General features: G+C 36.7%; 3 protein-coding genes across 7 annotated transcripts in view; 2 read left to right on the top strand and 1 right to left on the bottom strand.

Moving 5' to 3' along the window:
* Positions 1 to 14,645, bottom strand: part of LOC125847658 (zinc finger CCCH domain-containing protein 1-like) — a 180,152-nt gene extending 165,507 nt beyond the window's left edge. The window contains exon 1 of the mRNA XM_049527308.1: positions 14,641 to 14,645. The gene's annotated coding sequence lies outside the window, so the exon portion shown is untranslated. The remainder of the gene's footprint in view (positions 1 to 14,640) is intronic.
* LOC125847663 (uncharacterized) lies at positions 793 to 5,593 on the top strand. Of its 4 annotated transcripts, none has more exons than XM_049527314.1 (8): positions 793 to 1,296; positions 2,001 to 2,124; positions 2,653 to 2,782; positions 3,355 to 3,391; positions 3,632 to 3,824; positions 4,280 to 4,430; positions 4,534 to 4,619; positions 4,749 to 5,593. In XM_049527314.1, exons 1-6 carry the CDS (start codon positions 1,060 to 1,062, stop codon positions 4,405 to 4,407), a joined length of 849 nt encoding a protein of 282 aa, XP_049383271.1. In that variant the 5' UTR covers positions 793 to 1,059; the 3' UTR covers positions 4,408 to 4,430; positions 4,534 to 4,619; positions 4,749 to 5,593. The 4 variants fall into 4 exon arrangements, with proteins under 4 accessions (XP_049383271.1, XP_049383272.1, XP_049383273.1 ...); XM_049527315.1 differs by having other exon boundaries at positions 812 to 1,296; positions 4,528 to 4,619; positions 4,749 to 4,985; XM_049527316.1 differs by having other exon boundaries at positions 812 to 1,296; positions 4,310 to 4,430; positions 4,749 to 4,985.
* LOC125847632 (uncharacterized) lies at positions 7,801 to 16,731 on the top strand. 2 transcript variants are annotated; one of them, XM_049527270.1, is made up of 9 exons: positions 7,801 to 8,306; positions 8,518 to 8,582; positions 9,425 to 9,536; positions 9,618 to 9,741; positions 9,961 to 10,041; positions 10,955 to 11,293; positions 12,879 to 13,045; positions 13,134 to 13,960; positions 14,770 to 16,731. In XM_049527270.1, the coding sequence occupies exons 1-9, from the start codon at positions 7,966 to 7,968 to the stop codon at positions 16,242 to 16,244; spliced, it is 3,531 nt and encodes a 1,176-aa protein (XP_049383227.1). In that variant the 5' UTR covers positions 7,801 to 7,965; the 3' UTR covers positions 16,245 to 16,731. The 2 variants fall into 2 exon arrangements, with proteins under 2 accessions (XP_049383227.1, XP_049383229.1); XM_049527272.1 differs by having other exon boundaries at positions 8,037 to 8,280.
* The last annotated feature ends 705 nt before the right edge of the window (positions 16,732 to 17,436 follow it).

The raw sequence follows: 17,436 nt of genomic DNA on the forward strand, positions 1-17,436 counted from the left end.
TTTTGAACAAATTTTTTACTCCATCTGTCTAACAATACTTATCCATTATTGATTTTGCATACTTCTTAAGAAATTATAAATTGAAGAGTAATTTACTAATATATTACACATTGAATATAACAAATATAATATCTTAAAAAATGTGATAGAAAAATAACTATAATTAATGACAAGAGTAAATTAGGAACTAGGAGTAAAATTATGCATTGATTTTATAAAGTGCACAATTATTATTGGACGAAGGGAGTACTTTTTTGTTCGAATTTACTTGTTAAATTTTGACTTGACATATCTATTAAAAAAAACAAATAAATTAGTATATTAAGTTTACTATTTTACAATATTAATTGATAGAGTTTCAAATGTATTACTTACTATATTTTTCAAAGATATTAGCTCAATGTAAATAAATTAAGGATATAAATTTAAATAAATAAAAACAAGAAGTAAAAATAGAAAAAAATTAACACGTAAAAATGACGGCGTAACTAATTTTATATTTTCTAACCATGGTTCTACCCATGAAAATAAAATAATTGTGGGAAACAAAAATGTAGTACCAGTAGTTTCCCAAAAATAGTTTGCGTGAGAGAATTATTTTTCTCTATAACAGGAAAAAATAAAATAAAATAAAATAAAAATAGATTAGCATTATTACATTACATGAAAGGATAGGAACGAATTTAACGTATTCTCCAAATATATAAAATAGGATTAAATTGTTGGGAAGATTCCGCAGACACCTTTTAAAATACCTAAAATACCCCTCCTTTCTTCTTTCTTCTTTCTTCATCATCATCCATCTGTCTTTTACAAAAACGCGTACTCCTCTTCCCCTTTTGGCCCCACACGTTTTCCCCTCTCTCTCTCTCTCTCTCTTTCTCTTTCTCTTCTTCCTCCTTTGCAATTTCAGAGGTTTTTACCCTGTACTGCCACCTCACTCCACCTCTCTGTTTTCTTACAATTCAAGATTATTTTTTTTCTTGATCCCATATAAAGATTTCATCTTTTTCTTCTATTGGGTGATTTGGGGTTTGGGTAAATCTTGTTTTGTTGTTCATGGCGTATCAGATGAGTCCAGGTGGGAGTAGTAGTGGTGGGGGGTCGGGTTCACCGTTTGCGGGTCGGGGCCCATATGGGGTTGGGGATACGACGTATACGAAGGTTTTTGTTGGTGGGTTGGCTTGGGAGACTAAGAGTGAATCACTCCGCAGTTATTTTGAACAGTTTGGGGATATTATTGAAGCGGTTGTTATTACTGATAAACATACTGGACGCTCTAAAGGCTATGGCTTTGTGAGTTTTTTTCTTCTTTAATAATTATGAGCAGTTTCTTTTGGGTTATGTTTTTTTTTTTTACTCGGATCACTTTTCAGTTGTAGTGTTGTAGTTGAAAGATTTGTTCTCTGTGTCGTTTGAGAAATCAAACAATTTTGAGGCAAATTAAACACTGTTGTTTGAAGACTGAAAGACTGTAAATTGACAGTTTAGGGGGGTGTTTTCTTGTGCTATTTTTTTGGGTATGTACTATTGTGGTTGATGAGCTGGCCATGTTGAATTTTATCAGGCAAAGACTTATGTGCATGGTATCTGGCAATAATTGTCTTTAGCTACATGGCAGAAATCATGCATAGCATGACACTCTAGGCCCCCCCTTCTTTGTAGTGTGTTAGTTGGGTAATAATTTAGTAATACTATCTTGATTATTAATTAAGAAGAATAATATCTGTTTTAAAAGAAAATTACAGTTTCAAAAATACATTCTCAATTAGTCCTCATGGACAGAGTTACCTAGTTTCAGTGGAATTAGTTGAGGTATGCAAAAGTTGGCCTGAACACCACGGACCGTAAAAAAAAAACATTCTTAATTCTGTGTCCACTTCTCAACTGGAGTGCTTGCCTTTTTTTATGGTGACAGTATACATGCTTGATAATGTTCAAAATCCAATTTTTCTGATCATGATTTGATATTATGCTGATTAGTTTACTGTGGAAATTAGGTTACATTCCATGATCCTGAAGCTGCATGGAGGGCTTGCACCAATCCTAATCCAATCATTGATGGTAGAAGGGCTAATTGCAACTTGGCTTCACTTGGGAGACCTCAAGGACTTTTACCTTATGGTAATGCATTATATTCTCTTTCATAATGTATCATTTTGCTAACTAGTTGTTGTTTCTCCTTTTCTTTTCCTCCCTTTTTTGTACCTTAAGCTTAGGCATTCATGTGGAGGATAGCTGGGAAAAATCTGTCAGTTGATCTTTGTGATGTTATCTTTATTTCTCTTCTCCCACATTACTAAACAAAGGTATTAAGGGAAGGTGCATAGATAGGGAAGACTGAAGTTAAACCTGATTTTACAGAGAGAGATAGGAGAGCCAGCAATAACATTAATTGTTGATAGCTTGTATAAACCTTGTTTCAAGATATGTCCTTTTCCTTTGGTGTGGCTGAGCTGGTCTACTAGCTTGCAGATAGGATACTAATGTAACGATGTAGTGCTAATAATAACCCAAATAAAGATATATAACAACGGTAGTGCTAACAATAAACCAAAATTTGGAGTGATACAGTTAGCATATTTGGTGCACCATCAACATTTGACAATTACTAATTATCTTTCTCATCCCTTCAATTTTTGGTTCTTGTAGGACGTTTGAGATCTTCAATGACTTATCTGGGAAATCCACAGGCCCCAAGGGGTATGTATATGGGGAGCCCCTATTACCAGTTACCAGTTCCTTACAGCTATCAGTCTGGATTCTCATATCCTCCATATAGGTCAGTAATGACTACCCAAGCAGAGTATCAAACCCTGCTGTGCTGATATACCAAGCAAATTTAGTATGCCAAAGATATATATACAGTTAACACAGTATATATTTGTCCTCTTCGAGTTACTTAACAGTTACTTTATCTCAAAATTACCCTGCAACTTTATAGACTTGTGAATTAGCACTGTAATCTTGCATCATCATCTTTATCACCTTAACTGTCATGTATTGCTATTTAATTTCATGACAGAAGAAGGGGAGAGATGGATCTTTCTCTTTAACAAGCATGCTCCCCCCAAACAAAAATTGAAGTTGTGAAGGCAATAAAACAAATCTTTTCCTAAAAATAAATAAATAATAAGACATGCTTTTCCTGTGACAATGTCTTTTGTTGATACATGTGTCAACATCTATATATTTGTTGATTGATGTTCCTGTGGTTCTTTGGATTTGATTAGAATTTGTGGTATCAGATATATTTAAGAAACGCTCATGAATATGTTAGTACTATCTGAAATATGTTACTGTTCTCATTGATTATACCTAATTTTCTTTCATTATTGAATGTCGTATTGCTAGGTTTCCTGCATATGGGCCAGACTATGTTTACCCACAGGTACTTCTACTTTGCATAGTTGGATGTTAAGTAGCATACTTTCTTCTCTTCATTCTTTTCTTTCTTACAAGGATTGGTATTGCTTAATTTGAGTAAGGGCTAGTGGACATGATTTTGTGCACCATTCCCCTATTCACGGATGTGAATATTTTGTGCACCATTCCCCTATTCACGGATGTGAATATTTTATGCATCATTTTCCATCAACGGCTATGTCTTTTGCCTTTGCATTTCATTCAGATGTATGGGATACCAAATACTGTTGGCACAAACACATTACAATTTGGCCAACTTGGTGCGCCGCCTGGCAGTCCTGCATATGCGTTTCGCGGTCATTTGATGACAGGTCCTCAGATGGTGCAATATCAGAGACCTAATGATAGCGGAACTACGACAGACAATGTTCCTCTGATGCAACTACCATATCATTCAGGTACCACTTTTGTAGGAGTTACTCCCTGTGTCTGTGTGCAATCAGAAAGTGTCTCTTTGGCGTCTGTTTCTTCATTTGATGTTTGTATATGCAAACATGTTTTTTCCAACCCAACAACAACAACAACATACCCAATAATGTTCATTTTAGCACCGATTCACCCAGTTGAAGGGTCTAACTATGTGTGTTGAGAGATGAATTCAGCCTTTGTTTAAGGGAGCAAATATACTTATATATTGATCTGAACAACTAGAGAGTTTCAATTTGAACGATGACATTTCCAAAATGTATGGCACAAGGCAACAAGCTTTTCTGTCCCAAATGTGGTCTGTTTTTATCATTATGATCTCTATTAGTCTATTATGTGGTTGTGTCAAAGTAAAAAAGTTTTAAGTTATCTACATTTACCAGTTTCAAAAAAAAAAAAAAAGTTTTAAGTTGTTATCTTTTTGTAGTGAAGGTGCTTGATTACCCCATTTCTTCAGGCATCACCATGCCATCTCCTCGTCAGCCGCAGAATGCAGTACAAGCTCGTCCACCACAATTCACTCAGAGCAGTGGCTCTGACCAAATGGCAGGTTGAATGGTTTAACTGGATGTATCATGGTAAGGAAAGCATGAATTTTCATTATATCTTGCTTTGATGTGGATTTACCTTGAACGTTTACACATGCTTATTTATGTTTTTCTGATGTTGATTCAATCGCAGGATGAATTCAAGGAATTGGCTCGCTGTTATTTGTGTGGTAAGACTTGGAACATGACCTTGAACGTCAGATGGGGAGGCAAACAGAGGTACTGATTCTCTGTTGGATGGATTTTCATTAGTGGTCTCTCAAATGACTGCTTATTCTAAACTATATATACACTGCATGGTTTAACCGCCAAAGTCATTGTTAAGGTTTATTTGCATTTGTGTTTCAGGTCTTCCAAAGTCACGACCACCAAGAACTCGAGGGAATCACTTGTAAGATACCAAGAAGTTCAGATAACCATATCACAAATGAGGAAGTGCCTGGACTGCTCTTTTGCAGTCTGTATGGACAATCCTGCCAGGACTTCAAGTCACTCATTCATTAAAGTATATAATTGAACTGATTGTGGAAGATGGTTTCCGCAATCAGATTTAGTAGAATCAACATATGATTCTTTAAATAGGCCTGGGTCATCCTGGTCTGTAGGTGTACACTTCTCTTTAATGTCCATTTGACATGTGCGTCTTTTATTTGTTTTTCTTTTCGATGTTTTGATCTCCTTAGGGATAGGGGATCAATATCCAGGTCTTCATCTCCATCTATGAACTGCTATTTTCTAGGGACCTTTTTTCGTTTGTCTCTTTTATGTTTTTTCAATATATGTTCCAGTGTGTTTGTTTAGGAACCAAGTCTCTCACCTTATCCTCTCCCTTATTAGAACGAGAAAGTAAAGGAGGACGAAAGGAAAGGAAAGGAAAGCAGGGCTACTTTGAAGGGCTGGAGAAGACCTCTGGTGCAGAGATCTTGTGATTATATGAGGCCATGTGCACAGGTTTTACTTCGAGAATGTGAATGCTACTCAATGTAGTTGCATACTCTTGATCCTTCAGTCTGGTACCTGTCATTGTCATTGTGTGCAATAAATAGCTAGTAATAGTGTCTCGTCTTCTTGGTCAGGTTTTCACAATATCCGTGGATGCCTATTTATCCTAGATAGCCTTTTTTATAAGCTTGTTTTTCATGTCCACCAAATTGTTTTCATAGTTGGAAGAGAACAATTACATTCTCAAGTCTCAACGTTAGTAGCAGAATTACTTACTTGTTAGTAAATGCAGCTGCAGCACCTAATCAAATAAAGATACTTTGGCCACTACTGCAGAGATGTACAATGTTTAGCCACTTTTTAACGCAAAAAAACGTACCTATAAAAAAAAAAAGTACTCTTGATCTAAAACACGGAATAATTCCAATATAATTTGTTGGAGTTTGAAGCTCTGACAAGTGAATTTCCAACATGCCACTACCCTACAAGTGAAATATCTCATCATATTGAGCTGGAGTTCAGAATCTGATATTGGTTCACAAAGGAAACAAAATTCCCTTTGTGTTCTACAGTTTATTATGCTAGAATTTTGATACAATTTGAAAAACAAAATTCCCTATTGTAATGTTTATTATAGCGGTAGGCTTGTTTGCACCCCAGGACACAATTATGAAATTTTAACTTGCATAACATGGTTATGGAGTTGGAAAAAAAAAGATGTCGTGGGTCAAATCGTCTTTTCATTATTTCACGTATCTATCACTCATGAGACTTGTCTCAAAACTTATATATATTTAAACTTCATTTCCCTCTATGGGTAACTACTTTAAAACTTTATCATTATTTATATTGCATAAAGATAAGTGTTAAAAATACATCTAAACTATTTCATTTTTTGAGTTTCATACCTAAACTACTGAGAGTGTGAATTTCATATTTAAATTATCATTTATTAATTTGAGAAACACACATCTCTCTTTTATAACACTTTTATGTGTGTAATACACTTTCTCTTTTATTTTAAAAAAATTGTCACATCACACTCCATATGAATAAAACATTTCACCCTGACAAAAATTAAATAATTTATTAGTATTAGTTAAAATTAAAAATTAAAAAATTATTATCCAAAAGAAATAATTTTTTTATAAAATTAAAAGTAAAATATTATTTTTTTACCCCACTCTGTCACTTCATCTCTCCCACCCCCTTTAAATACTAGTTTGGATATCTTTTTATTTTTCTACCCACTCCATCTAACCCTCCGCTTCTAATTTTTGTTTTTGTTTTGTGTTAGATATATACATATCGAAAATATTTTTTACTGTCACCGCAAGATATTTATGTTATATTCGATACACAAGAAGAAAAAAATTCTTAAAAATATATGTACATATCTAACACAAAACGAGAAAAATGTAAAAATAAATAAATAAATTAGGAGCGGAGAATTAAATAGGATGGGGTAGAGTTTATATTTAAATTAAATAATATCAATTCTTTTTGGGGAATGAGGCGAGTGATTTCGCGGGAGGGGGGGNCAAAGGGTGAATTATAAATTTTTAAGGAAAAAAGGACCCCGGGTGGGGGGACAGAGGTGGTGGAGTGGGGTAAGAAAAATAATTTTAATTTTTTTTTTTTGGGATAGTAATACTTTAATCTATAATTTTTTTTATTTAATTTTTGTCAAGGTGAAATATTTTGTCCATGTGGAATATCATGTGTCAAAGTTTTTTCAAATAAAAGAGAGAGTGCAATTCACACCTCTCAAACTAATAAGTGATAGTTTAGTTATGAAATAGAAAAAAAGATAATTTAGATGTATTTTTGACACTTATCTCTATTGTATAATATTAAAACTTTGTGAAAATATCTTTACAAGTTCAAATTTCATAATTCGTAACTTCGTAAAAGTTATTGTTGGTGTTAGCAATAAAGGAGAAAGACGAGCGACATAGTTAGTGTATTTCAAATAAATGTAAGTCACGCTTGAATTAATATAGTGTATTTGTAAGAAACTATACCTAAATTGACTGGTAAAGTAAAATCACGTAATTAAACTCTAAATCAGTGGGTTATGAGTTGTTTGCTCTTATATTTATTATGAATTTTACACAAATTTCATAGTGAGTTAATTATATTCTATCAAACTATTTTTCAAATTGCAAAAATACCTTAAATTTGGTGGAATTTGGATACATCCCAAAACATCTTGATACATCGCGTTTTGATTTTGGATGCATCACTCAATGTACGATATATCGCGTAAAGTGGTTTATCCGAAAAATACATAGCGTAAAGTGATGTATTCGAGAAGAGGAGAGACTAGTTATTTTTGTAAATTGTAGGAAATTTTAGAGTATGATAAAGATCTCGAGTTCATTGGGCTGGGTTCGCTTTATATGGACCGGCCCAAGTCAAGAATCCATCATGATTCCTAAGTTCCAACTCCCAACTGAAATCAACGCGAGTCAAACCCAGCCGAGTCCCCAAACTCACCCATCTCTTCCCAAGATCTCATCAATTTAACTGTAAATTCTGCTCTGAAATCAATTTCCAGACCTCTTCACCATTATCAGCAACTCCAATTTCACCGGGGATCAGAATCGGAGCATTGAAAGCAATGGAGGAGTATCCAGAAGAACTCCGAACTCCGCCGGTAGCATTAGTATCTCTTGTAGGATGTCCAGAGCTTCACGCTTCAATCACAACTCACCTTCACTCCGAGCAGCCGCCTATTAATGCTCTCGCATTGCCTGATTTCTCCAAGATCTCGATTTTCGCTAAGCCTTCAAAGGACGCTTCTATTCCGCCTCCACCTGTCGCCGGAATCCTAAAGAAAGATTGGCTTCTCAAACATCGGACTAGAGTTCCGGCAGTTGTAGCCGCTCTCTTTAACTCCGATCACGTCTCCGGCGATCCCGCTCAGTGGCTTCAGGTCTGCACCAATCTTGAAAATCTCAAGTACGCTTCTTTTGTCCTTTTCCAATTACTTTTCGCAATGCGTGTTAAATTGTTTCCATAAAAAAATGTAGTACTTGGATCATTTCCAGTGCTCCGTTGCTCTATCAGTTAGGGAAAAACATTTTCCATCACATCAAACACGCGTTATGTACTGGTTTTTAGACGTATATTCATTAAAAGAGTTGCTTAAGATAGTGTGCTGAATGAACAGAGGTGTATTACGCGGAAGGAACGTAAAATTGGTCGTGGTGGTTGTTGCTCCATCAAATTCTAAAGGTGAGTCTTTGACACATTCCTCTGTCTATGATCTATCTGTCTGTTTATGGATTTCTTGCATGATAGGACTACGCAACATTTAATCACAAATTCTTAACTCATACACTTTCATGTGGAAGAGTTTTAATAGAACAGGAATAGACTTTGACACTTCTTCCAATATGGGTTCCATCTTAACTTCCAATGCCTTTACTGTTCATTTGATTGCTAGGTTAACCTCCTAAGCTACATTTAGAAATGATTGATTAGACAAAGGAAATTCACAGAGAGTTGAAGCAAATGAATTAGTTGGGTGCAATTATATTCATCATATTCAGAGGCACTCAGGCTTATGGTTTTCTGGTGACTGGAAATATATCAAGTCATGGGTTGTAATTTTTCTTTCCCTGCTACTGGTATTTGACACAAGAGAGATGAATGAAATTTGATAAAGAACGAATAGAATTATTAAACTATTACCCTTCGGGGTGGCCCAGTGGTTTGGGCTTGGAACTTCATGTTGGAGGTCTCAAGTTCGAAACCCCTTGCCAGCGAAAGCAAGGGGTTTGCCTTCTGGGTCGAGCTCGTCGCACCGGGCTTGCCTAGTGCGGGTTATCTCTCCTATGTGGTTTGCGAGCTATTGCATAGGTGCGGGGGTTGTACCCTGTGCACACCCAAAGGGTAGCGACTGTGGGTTTCCCTTGTCATCAAAAAAAAAAAAAAAAAGAATTATTAAACTATATTTGACTCTCTCCCTTATCTCTCTTGGTGGGAGGTCTTTCCTATGTCAACTTTTTCCTGTTCTGCTTCCATCTTCTCACAATTTGAGGATTTGACCCACATGTGATGCTTCTTCTAAACAGATGATTTAAGTGAAGACCGTATGATTGCTCTCAGAAAGCGTGCAGAACTTGACTCCAAGTATCTTATCATCTTTGTTCCAAGCGAATCAGAACTTCAACAGTCCCTGATCAGGCATGCGGTTATTTCTCATACTATAGCTAAATTTGAGTTACAGAACCCGGTGGTCTTTGTTATTTGAGATACCTATTGCAGGTTGGGAAACACATTTTCAGAATTAGCTAATTCGTATTACAAGGAGGAAGGAAGAAGAATTAAAGCACGTCTCGAAAGGAAAAATTTCCATTCTGCGGAGCTGAATATTCGATGCTGTTTCAAAGTAAGGGTTCCCTTTGAAGTTCAATATGTGTTGTCCTTGTAGTATGGTTTCCACATTACCTAACCTTGTTGGTATAATACAACATTATAGTATTATTTCACATTTTATCATTTAAATACTAACCTAGAAACTAGTTATTGTGCCCTTTATTATGTTTTCTCAATTATTCCCTGGAATTTTGCTTATGTAATGATTATGCTCTTCTTAACATTGTGACAGGCTGCTGTATATGCAGAATTTTGCAGAGATTGGGTTGAAGCATTACGGCTATACGAGGATGCCTATCATGCAGTGCGAGAGGTATATATATGGTAGTGTGCTTGACCTGTAGAATTTCGAGACCACTTCTTGATAGTCTTACTGCATTTTAGACAAGGTGAAGTACTTTGCATTACCAAGAGATGAGATGTAAAGAACTTTTGAGAACAGAGTGTTAGCTTCTTTTTGCTCTTCCATTTCTTTGTCTAGGAATATGATTGTTGTGTAGTCAAAGTTCCAAATGGATATAAATGGAAGAGACAGAGTGCTGGAGCCCAAGAACCACCTCTATCCCTTAGTCTGCATGAGTGTGGTCATTTGAGCGAAATCTAATTATGTTGAAGAGATTCATTGGTGAAACTTAATGGAGAACTTTTTCTGTTTCTTTCTCATCCACGTGTAGGTGTATTTCTGACCGAAGTTCATTTAGATGTATTGTCACTCCTGTCCACTTATAACCATTGGATCTGAGCTGTTAGAGCTTCGCTTGCGTATTTCAACAGAACCAAGTTTATTGCTTGAGTGTGGTTCCTTTATTTCTTTTATGTTTGACTATCTTTAAAATCCAAAGGAACCATCTCATCCAAATAAAAATCCAAAGAAGCAACCATGAGGGGCATATTTCCATCCATGTCGTGGGAATAGCTGACCGCAGTAGATAAGTGGCGTCTCCTTTCTCGTGTTTAATTATAGTTGCACAGGTTTTCATTGATTTACTTTCTTAATGTTTCTTCTCTTAGGAATAGTTGCATAAAAGGGTGGATGAATTGTCATTACCAGTTCCAACTTCTTTATGAACAAGATACGTTCATAGTTCCATTAGTAAGAAATAACTTAGTAGATTGCCTGAGTTGTAGCAGATTAATTGCTTTGAAGCCTTAAACTGTTGCATAAACACGTTTTGCATTTTATGCATCTTTTGATTCTTATAAATAGAGACCTATCAATGATACAGATGGTTGCAACATCAACTAGATTGCCTCCTATTCAACGGTTGATTGAGATCAAAAGTGTGGCAGAGCAACTGCATTTCAAGATTTCTACATTGTTGCTGCATGGTGGAAAACTTGCTGAAGCAATTGCCTGGTTCCGCCAGCACTATGCTTCTTACAGGAAGCTCGTTGGAGCACCAGAAGTTATTTTCCTTCACTGGCAATGGTTAAGCCGGCAATTTCTAGTATTTGCTGAATTACTAGAGACAAGCTCTATCACTGCTCAGCATGTTTCCACTTTGGTTTCAGAAGCTACTGATAGAACAACTCAGTGGGAATTTCATTCAGCTTATTACTTCCAGGTTGGATAGTTTTTCTTGTCAAGCTATTCATTTATTGTGGTTCACGTGTTCGATTAGTATCCAAATGACTAATAAACTAAGCCTCAATCAAATTAGTTGGAGTCTGCTATATGAATCCTATGTATTCTTTCTGCTCCTTTCAGACCCTTCCAATATGAGTTGCTAAAATAGTGGTCTTCTAAATCTCCCACTTATCCTTGCACTAATATACAAGTCTATCAAAACAAAAAAACTCATAGAAAACATAGGATCTAATTTAAGTGTAACCACAAGACTCAATCATAATTAGGTGGTATCATGTCTATAAATCGTTACTTTCATTATGTTCGATCCTTAGTCAAGTTTAGATTGTTCCATAGAGATTGCAAGTCCTTTGAGACAGTTACATTACTTCATCAAGAAATTAACTCCTTCCATGTGATTTTAGGTCTATATCTTCTCCTCTTGTCACCTTCATTTATTGTAATGTCACACCTATAGAGCAGTACATATGGAGATACGATTTAGCTATCTTGAAAATTACATTTTCTTTTCTTGAATGTCAACCACCAGAGTAAGTAGGAAAAAGTGGATGATAATTGATAGCTAGCCTATAGCTCCTTAAAATTGAACAATGATTAGGCTCTTAAACTATGTAAGAGACTCCAGAGCTTTGGTTTAGTTGTAAGAGCGCGGTTTGTGATGTGTGCGCTAGGCGAACATCACAGGTTTGGATCCTGCCACAGACAATAGCTTAGTAAATAAGTGGAGAAGGGTAGAGGGATGGACCTATTGTCCACCGACTTTTGTATCGTTTGCCACCTCGGGTATTTCTTTGTTATCAAAATGAAAAAATCACAACTACGTAAGAGCAAGATGGAAATAACCTTTAGCCACTTTCTCCATTAATCCATATACCTTTCTTGGTCGTCATCTTCCCATAGAAGTTCCCATCATTTAGACAGTTGTTACAAATACTAACAGACCTCAAGTTTTTTGTTGTTACCAGTTTAAAAAAAACCTCAAGTTCTTAACTTTCCTGGAAGATTTTTTTTTGAACTGGATATGGAAGTGGGCATTACTAGTTAGCTCCTCCAGACCTCCACATCAAAGACAAATGACATTTTCATTTGCCTGGAAATTGGAATTACTATTAGGTATGAGACGGTCGTAATTTGAGAAACTAGAACCAAGTAATATGGAACTTCTTTTACACCATATCCCGCTGCTTTCCCCCATAGCAGATGCAGGTCACCAGTTCTTTATAGAATCGTGTCATTGTTGGACAAAAGCTGACTTAATGTAGTTGAATATTTGCCCATTATTAATGAAAATAAACTCCTAGTTTCTTGATTATGTCTCTTTGCCCCTCACTAAGATGACAATGAATGGGGAGATGAGATCCATCAACTTTAGGCCTCAAGGAGCAGTTTTGGTATTCTTTCTCAAAACAAGCTGCCAGCAACCATGTTCCAATTTTTAATTTTTGCTTAAAGCCCTATCTGTAGCTGAACCGTATATCCTTATGTACTACTTTACCTGCTTTATCCTTATAGCTCAAGAGGCCTACGACATATGCTTGCTAATCTAGCTTTATTTTAAACAGCTAGCAGCTCATTACTTGAAGGAAAAGAGTTCTTCCCTCGAACTTGCGCTATCTATGTCTGAAACTTCTGGTGAGATTGATGGGAATGCCGATTCTGTGATAGCTGCTTCTTATGTTGGTCAGTTTGCAAAACTGCTGGAGATTGGAGATGCAGTTATTATGCAATCGTGAGTGTGGTGATTTCCTTCTAGTAAATTAGTTCAGGAATTTTTATTTTCTTACTTCTCCATACTTTCTCCACGTATATATTTGCAGTCTTAGTGATGAAGATTATTCCCGTTATGCTCTGGCTGAAGGAAAGAGATTGCAGGACTCTTATGAAATTATTGCTCTCCTTAAAAAATCTTTTGAAGCATACAACAATGATAAAGCCTCTCGGATGGCTGCCTACTGCGGTTTCCAAATGGCTAGAGAATATTTCACAGTAGATGAATATAGTAATGCAAAAGAAGTTTTTGAGAATGTTGCTAGTCTTTATCGACAGGAGGGCTGGGTTACTCTATTATGGAATGTCTTGGGTTACCTTAGAGACTGCTCAAAGAAAACTGCTCTTGTGAAAGATTTCATTGAGTACTCTCTTGAAATGGCTGCTCTACCAGTATCTACTAATGTTGCTGGTCAAAGAGACTGTGGCCCAGCTGGGCCTGCAAGTCTTGCCCAGAGAGAAATAATACACAATGAAGTGTTTTCTGTAATACGAGGAGAAACAGATAGTGCATCTACTGAAGAAAACAGTAGCCTGAAAGTAACAGCTGATAATCCCCTTTATCTTGAGATTGATCTCGTCAGTCCCCTCAGAGCAGTACTTCTTGCTTCAGTTGCTTTTCATGAACAAGTAGTTAAGCCTGGTGCAGAAACAGTGATTACCCTCTCCCTTCTATCTCAACTACCCCTTAACGTTGAAATTGATCAATTAGAAATCCAATTTAATCAGTCGGAGTGTAACTTTGTCATTGTTAATGCTCAAAGATCCCATTTAGCTGCAATATCCTGTTTGCAGCCTGGTCGTCGAGTGGAGACAGCTCCCACCCTGGAACTTCGCACAAACAAATGGCTGCGGCTCACATACGACGTGAAACCTGGTAAGCTGATTACTTAACTTTTACTTGTTGCAACTCCAAGCATGAACTATTTCATGTTTGATTGGAGAACACGTCAAACTGTATATAGTCATCCCATGGACAGAACATCCTCCCTAATAATTAACCAAGAAATCATCTGTGACTATTTCTCGTTCCCAGACCTCAAAAACAACTTCCATAACAACACTCTGATAAGACTATCAAATCTTTTACTCTCAGCCTTTCTTACCTAATGGACCACGTCCCGGTTTATCAAATGAAACTTTTGTGTCTTGTCATTTGAGTTCCATAAGAAGTGAGAAGTTCCTCTGAAGTCCTTCCATCTGTTCAGTTGCACTTGCCGGTGTGCGCATGATAGATGTGTAAAATGTCCAGATTGGATCTTGTTTCTTGACTATGCGCCTCCCTCATCAGGTTGATTTTTCTTGGGTTTTCTATGTTTTTCCATTTGATTATTAGGAACCATACTGTTTAGGCTTTCCAAATTCCACCTCATTCCATTGAGTCCTGCTTCCAGCTTCTGCTCATACTGAAACACTTAATCCACTGCCACTGTAGTGCTTTATCCCGAAGCCGGTCCTTCCATTGCCAATATAAACAAGAATGGAGAGAGGGAATCTCATTGTCTAACACCTCTCTGAGGTGAGAAAAATCCAGTGGGACCACCATTGATCAAAAATGAGTATTTCACTGAGGAGATAATGAATTAAAGCATTTTACATAATAATACTCTGCTATCGACCCTAATTTTTAATTAAAATATGCCTTTTTATTGCATCTTAAAGTGGCATAACATTTGAATGATGCAGAGCAAAGCGGAAAGCTGGAATGCATATATGTAACTGCAAGATGGGGTCAACATTTTACTATCTGTTGCCGAGCTGAAAGTCCTGCCTCCATGAGTGATTTACCCCTCTGGAAATTTGAAGACATAATGCAAACTATACCAATGAAGGATCCTGGTCTGGCTTTCTCTGGTCAGAAGGCTGTCCAAGTTGAAGAACCAGACCCACAAGTGGATCTAAAGTTAGATTCGTCTGGCCCTGCATTGGTCGGAGAGAGTTTTATTGTTCCTGTGATTATCACCTCAAAGGGCCATAGTGTTCACTCTGGTGAATTGAAAATTAACCTTGTTGATACAAGAGGTGGTGGCTTGCTTAGTCCAAGGGAGGCAGAATCATTTTCATCAGATAATCTTCATGTAGAACTTGTTGGAATATCTGGACGAGAATGTGAAGATCTTGCTAATTCAGAGAACATTCAAAAAATCCAGCCCTCTTTTGGATTGATTTCGGTCCCATTTTTGGATGAGGGAGAGTCTTGGTCCTGCAAATTAGAAATTAGATGGAACCGTCCTAAGCCTATCATGCTTTATGTGTCACTGGGTTACTTTCCTCAAAGTCCGGAACTTAGCTCACAGAGAGCTCATGTGCACAAAAGCTTGCAAATTGAAGGTAAGACTGCTGTTGTGATGAGCCATCGCTTTATGTTGCCATTTCGAAGGGAACCACTGCTACTGTCAAAGACCAAACCAGCTTCCGATTCTGACCAAATACCATCTCTGCCTTTGAATGAAACAAGTATGCTAGTTGTTAGTGCTAAGAACTGCACTGAGGTGCCTTTGCGATTGTTGTCCATGTCCGTGGAGGCAGTTGATGCTAGCACCTGTGATGTGAAAACTAAGAGTAAGAACCCAGAAGAACATGTGCTGCTTGTGGCAGGAGAAGAGTTTAAACAGGTTTTTGGTGTCACTCCTGAGGTTAATCTTCCTAAGCTAAACATGGGCATTGTGTGTTTGAGATGGAGAAGGGATCATGGAGATGGAGAAAGATTGACTTCCTGTAGCACAACATCTGCAGTTGTAACGAAACACAGTCTGCCTGATGTAAATGTGGAGCAACCTCCACTGATCGTGAGTCTAGATTGTCCTCCTCATGCTATTCTTGGAAATCCGTTTACATACTCCATCAAAATTACTAACAGAACACAGTTTCTTCAGGAGGTCAAATACTCTTTAGCGGATTCACAGAGTTTTGTTTTATCAGGGCCTCATAATGATACGACTTTTATTTTGCCAAAGTCTGAGCACATACTTAGTTATAAGCTTGTACCGCTTGCCTCAGGTTTTCAGCAGCTTCCTAAAATTACATTGACCTCAGTACGATACTCAGCTGGCTTTCAACCTTCAGTTGCAGCTTCTACGGTGTTTGTATTCCCATCTGAGCCTCATTTTGGGTTGAAGGATATTGGAGAGATGAGAATGGAATCTGTTGCAGCCGAATAGGTTTCTACAAAAAGTTATTCAAGTTTTAAGTTTGAGGCTGATCAGTCGAAGAAGCTTAATGATAAGAAAGCATGCTTCTGGATTATTTGAAGCCACTCTCGCCTGTGGATTTACAATGTATGAGTTCATGATGCTGGCATGACATTTTGACTGAATGCTTGCCACGAGGAATCTTTGGTGGAGACACAGATTTGTGTAAGCAGTACATTAGTGTGCTCTCTTCCGTTTGATTATCTGTAATTTGTTACTGATCTCTTAAAGAGGGCGGGTGGTGAGCTTTCAGGATCAGATCTGTTGGTAAATCACACTAGCTCATAAAATTATTTTTCCAACACTCCAGAAAATGTGTGTTTTAAACATTTACAAATACGAAACCAGCTAGAAAGAGCTTAATCCGTTCTTTGTTTTTGTATTTATATAACTTGATTCAGGAGGTGGCACTGGTTATTTGGCTCTGATGATGCAAATATTCTGAAACTTTATGGTTACTGGCTCTGAATTCTGATAAAAAAATCCACTCTCAGTTTCATCTCTTTATTCACGTTTTTACCTTCACATAGATAAGGCAAAAGGAGCAACAGTTGATAGTTATATTGTACTCTCCGTCATAATAGCCACTATCCTTTATACCTGTGTTAAAAAAAAACTGAGATCACTTATCGAAGTCAAATTTTACAAGTCGGGTTTGGAAGGGTGGTGTGTACAGACTTATCTCTATCTTGTGATGATAGAGATGTGTTGTTTCCTACAGATCTATGGCTTAGTTAAAACATGTATGAGAGAAAAACAATATGAAAGAAATCATGTCGAAAATAATGAACTGTAGCAAGATAATACAATAACTGAATCAAAGAAAACAACCTAAGAATAGGAGCATCTTTACAAGACCATGGCAAATAAATTCTTTGTCATGTGAGAAACAAATTGTACAATTACAAACCATCACTGAGTATAGAGTGAAGTTATCTTACATAATAAAAGAATATGATTGTATTGTCAACAACCTTATAGGTTTTAGGTGTCCACCCAAAAATAATACAAACGATCATTTTCTGGTAATTAAATGAAACTTATGGATGATTTAGACATCTAAGTTAATGCTAGTAAAAATTTAACAAACTTCACAATTAATACTTGTCCCTGTTGTAATAAAGGAAATGTATGAGCTGTAATAACATTTTTTTGGTAATAT

The sequence above is a fragment of the Solanum stenotomum genome, chromosome 12 (assembly GCF_019186545.1).
Source record: "Solanum stenotomum isolate F172 chromosome 12, ASM1918654v1, whole genome shotgun sequence".
NCBI lineage: Eukaryota > Viridiplantae > Streptophyta > Magnoliopsida > Solanales > Solanaceae > Solanum > Solanum stenotomum.

Bases quoted from the DNA above. Each gene is read 5' to 3' on its own strand.
- LOC125847632 (XM_049527270.1), top strand. From the start codon at position 7,966: ATGGAGGAGTATCCAGAAGAACTCCGAACTCCGCCGGTAGCATTAGTA. The intron at 9,742-9,960 runs GTAAGGGTTCCC...ACATTGTGACAG, and splicing joins ATATTCGATGCTGTTTCAAA to GCTGCTGTATATGCAGAATT. The intron at 13,046-13,133 runs GTGAGTGTGGTG...ATATATTTGCAG, and splicing joins GATGCAGTTATTATGCAATC to TCTTAGTGATGAAGATTATT.
- LOC125847663 (XM_049527314.1), top strand. From the start codon at position 1,060: ATGGCGTATCAGATGAGTCCAGGTGGGAGTAGTAGTGGTGGGGGGTCG. The intron at 1,297-2,000 runs GTGAGTTTTTTT...TGTGGAAATTAG, and splicing joins GCTCTAAAGGCTATGGCTTT to GTTACATTCCATGATCCTGA. The intron at 3,825-4,279 runs GTACCACTTTTG...ATCTTTTTGTAG, and splicing joins GCAACTACCATATCATTCAG to TGAAGGTGCTTGATTACCCC.